Here is a 3,263-nt window from a genome sequence, read left to right as displayed (position 1 = left end):
CCCCCCCCCCCCCCCCCCCCCCCTCTCCTGTGACACGGCCTCGAGAAAGCATTCGTTCGGTCGGTCGTTCGCTGCCCTGGAGATATGTATCAGCCCAGTACAGTCAATGGTGTCAGCCTTCTCTTTCTTGGGCTTGGACAGCCTTTGGTTCGTCGGGCAGCCGTGTCGCTGGCCAAGTGGCGGGGTACAGTAGGCCGGGTCCATGGAGGGGAAAGCGTACCATTGGATTCATCCTGTCTGTCTAGCCAGGTTCTTCCGCGCTACGAGTTACGACAGACATGACCGCAACACGCATGGGTGTATCACTGGTACATAGCTTCGAGTGAAGACAGACAGAGCCCGGGGAGAGCGAAAGCGAAACCTGGAACACACACAAGACTCGCGACCTCTTTGCGGCTCGTTTGTGAGCCTGTTCGTGGCTGGCTCGAAAGTGGGTGTGGCATCACTTTTCCATGTTGAGGTCACGGTGTGGTGTCCTTGGTGGCCTTGGTTCTCCTGTGTTGCATCACGCAGCCATCCTAGCCCCCCTCACGTCCTCCAAGTCCAAAAAGACTGCATCATACCGCTCCTCCTTTTCAGGGCCGACGTCCTACGTAGCCACTCCTCCCCAGCCCAACCCCAAACAAGAATTTCAGGTTACTGCCCATTTCTGATTGTTTTTATCGCGAACTCCCCCTTTGCCGTCGCCTGGCAAACCCCGGCCCGTACCTCACCCCCCGTCTCTGGAGAGGCGCGATCGTTTTAACCAAGTCGACGACATCGCAGTACAAATAAAGACAATGCTCAAGACAAGGTCCCCCCCGCTTTTGCGATTTCGCTCAGTGCACACCCCCAAACCCCAGTCCTGAAGCTGCTGAAAGTTTGGCATCTTGCGGAGAACCAGATCTAGCCCACCCAACCCTGACTAAGACCCCGCCACCTGTCCCCCCCCAGCCTAACTCCGCGTCGCTTGTCGCATTCCACCATCCTCCCCAATCGTGACAACACTTTGGCCAAACAACCATCGTGAACTCATATACTTACAATCGTGCTTTTTACAGGGCCGCACACTTAGCATCAGCTATGACCAACTCACCGACCTCGTCCTCTTCGGCAGCAGAGGACATCGCCGAGAACACTGCCGATGAGGAGGATCAGGAGGATTACTGCAAGGGAGGTTACCATCCGGTCACCATTGGCGAAAAGTTCAAGGACGGCAAATACACCGTAGTGCGCAAGCTCGGATGGGGCCATTTCTCGACAGTCTGGCTATCAAGAGACAACACCACCGGAAAACACGTAGCCCTCAAGGTGGTACGCTCCGCCGCCCATTACACCGAAACCGCCATCGACGAGATCAAGCTTCTCAACAAAATTGTCCAAGCGAATCCCAACCACCCCGGTCGCCGACATGTTGTCAGCCTTCTCGACTCATTCGAACACAAGGGCCCCAATGGCACCCACGTGTGCATGGTTTTTGAGGTTTTGGGAGAGAACCTCCTAGGTCTCATCAAGAGGTGGAATCACAGGGGTATTCCGATGGCTCTCGTCAAACAAATTACAAAACAGGTCCTTCTCGGTCTCGACTACCTGCACCGTGAATGTGGCATCATTCACACAGATCTCAAGCCCGAAAACGTCCTGATTGAAATTGGCGACGTTGAGCAAACTGTGAAGAGGGTTGTGAAGGATGAGCCCAACGACAAAGAGAACACTCGGAATAGTCGCAGGAGACGGAGGACCCTAATTACTGGCAGCCAGCCGTTGCCTTCGCCTCTCAATGCCAGCTTCAATCAGGGATCGATGTTCCCCTCCCCAGCACCCCAGTCGCTTGGCCAGATGTTGGCGGAAGGTCAGTAGAAATGATTTGCAGAAAGTGCTATCCACGAATCTCTGACTGACATTGAACAGGTGCCAAATCGCAAGAAGGATCTCCGTTCCACAACAAGAACGGGGAGGACGACCAAAGTCGGCGTGAGAAGAGCGCCGATCTCCTGAGCAAGGAGGTTTCGGGAATTTCGCTAGATAAGACGGCCACACCCCCCGCGACTTCGGGAGACAAGCGCAACCTAGACGATATGCAGTTTGACATTATCAGTGTCAAGATTGCAGATCTCGGAAACGCATGCTGGGTCAATCACCACTTCACAAACGACATTCAGACGCGACAGTATCGGTCGCCCGAGGTCATTCTGGGTGCCAAGTGGGGTGCAAGCACGGATGTCTGGAGTATGGCTGCCATGGTACGTAAATTTGACCTGGATAAAGATGTAGCGCAGATGCTAAAACCAGACCACAGGTGTTCGAGCTTATCACCGGCGACTATCTTTTCGATCCGCAGTCCGGCACTAAGTATGGTAAGGACGACGACCACATCGCGCAGATTATCGAGCTTCTGGGTGCCTTCCCGAAGTCCCTTTGTCTATCCGGCAAATGGTCGCAAGAGATCTTCAACCGAAAAGGCGAGCTACGTAACATCCACCGCTTGAGGCATTGGGCGCTGCCGGATGTACTGCGTGAGAAATATCACTTCAAGGCAGAGGAGGCTCAGCGCATTGCAGACTTCCTTATGCCCATGTTGGAGCTGATACCCGAGAGACGAGCCAATGCAGGCGGTATGGCCGGGCACAGCTGGCTCGAGGACACTCCTGGTATGAAGGGCATCAAGATCGACAAGGTGGAGGTCGGAAGTTGTGGTGAGGGTATAGAGGGCTGGGCAAGTGAGGTTAGGAAGCGATAAATGTTTTTTTGTTTCTTTTATCGTTACGTCCAAATGTCAGACACGACCCGGAGGCTCAAATTTCCACCGAGGACACTGGACACTTTTGGACAGGGGGGCTAGTGTGGGGAGAGGGTAGTGCATGTGACAAACAATAAGAACGAAGGGAGAGCTGGCTGGCTGATATGGACACTCCTAGTACTCCTGAGCGGAAACACACACGTTGGAGAGAGAGCTTTTATCTTTTTTTTTTTCTGCTTCTGTTGGTATAATGCAGAAAGATGTTGGAACGCTCATTCTACCGCTGCGCTGGCAGGCAAGCTATGAATCGCAAGACAAGTGGGTGGGTACTAGACCGGAATCAGAGACATTCCTCTTCTTTGTTTCACATCCGGAAAGTCCCCTTCTTGTCGGCGGCTACATAGCCTCGGCTGGCATCAGAATAAGAATTTCTACATCAGGATAAGATGGCTTGCATCTATACCATGGAAGTACATCATCGCGATCCTTGATATATACCTCCCATCCCCGTGGAACAAGAAAATATCCACACGTTACCTTAGCT

At 53.3% G+C, this 3,263-nt stretch overlaps 1 protein-coding gene across 1 annotated transcript; it reads left to right on the top strand.

Annotated features, from left to right (window-relative positions):
• Positions 1 to 1,062: 1,062 nt before the first annotated feature.
• NEUTE1DRAFT_149134 (uncharacterized protein) lies at positions 1,063 to 2,993 on the top strand (the record flags this gene model as incomplete). Its single annotated transcript, XM_009856574.1, has 3 exons — positions 1,063 to 1,831; positions 1,891 to 2,222; positions 2,279 to 2,993. 3 exons carry the CDS (start codon positions 1,063 to 1,065, stop codon positions 2,717 to 2,719), a joined length of 1,542 nt encoding a protein of 513 aa, XP_009854876.1.
• Positions 2,994 to 3,263: the final 270 nt, after the last annotated feature.

Source organism: Neurospora tetrasperma, assembly GCF_000213175.1.
Source record: "Neurospora tetrasperma FGSC 2508 unplaced genomic scaffold NEUTE1scaffold_40, whole genome shotgun sequence".
NCBI classification, from domain to species: Eukaryota; Fungi; Ascomycota; class Sordariomycetes; order Sordariales; family Sordariaceae; genus Neurospora; species Neurospora tetrasperma.
This window is presented reverse-complemented; position numbering and strand designations above follow the sequence as displayed.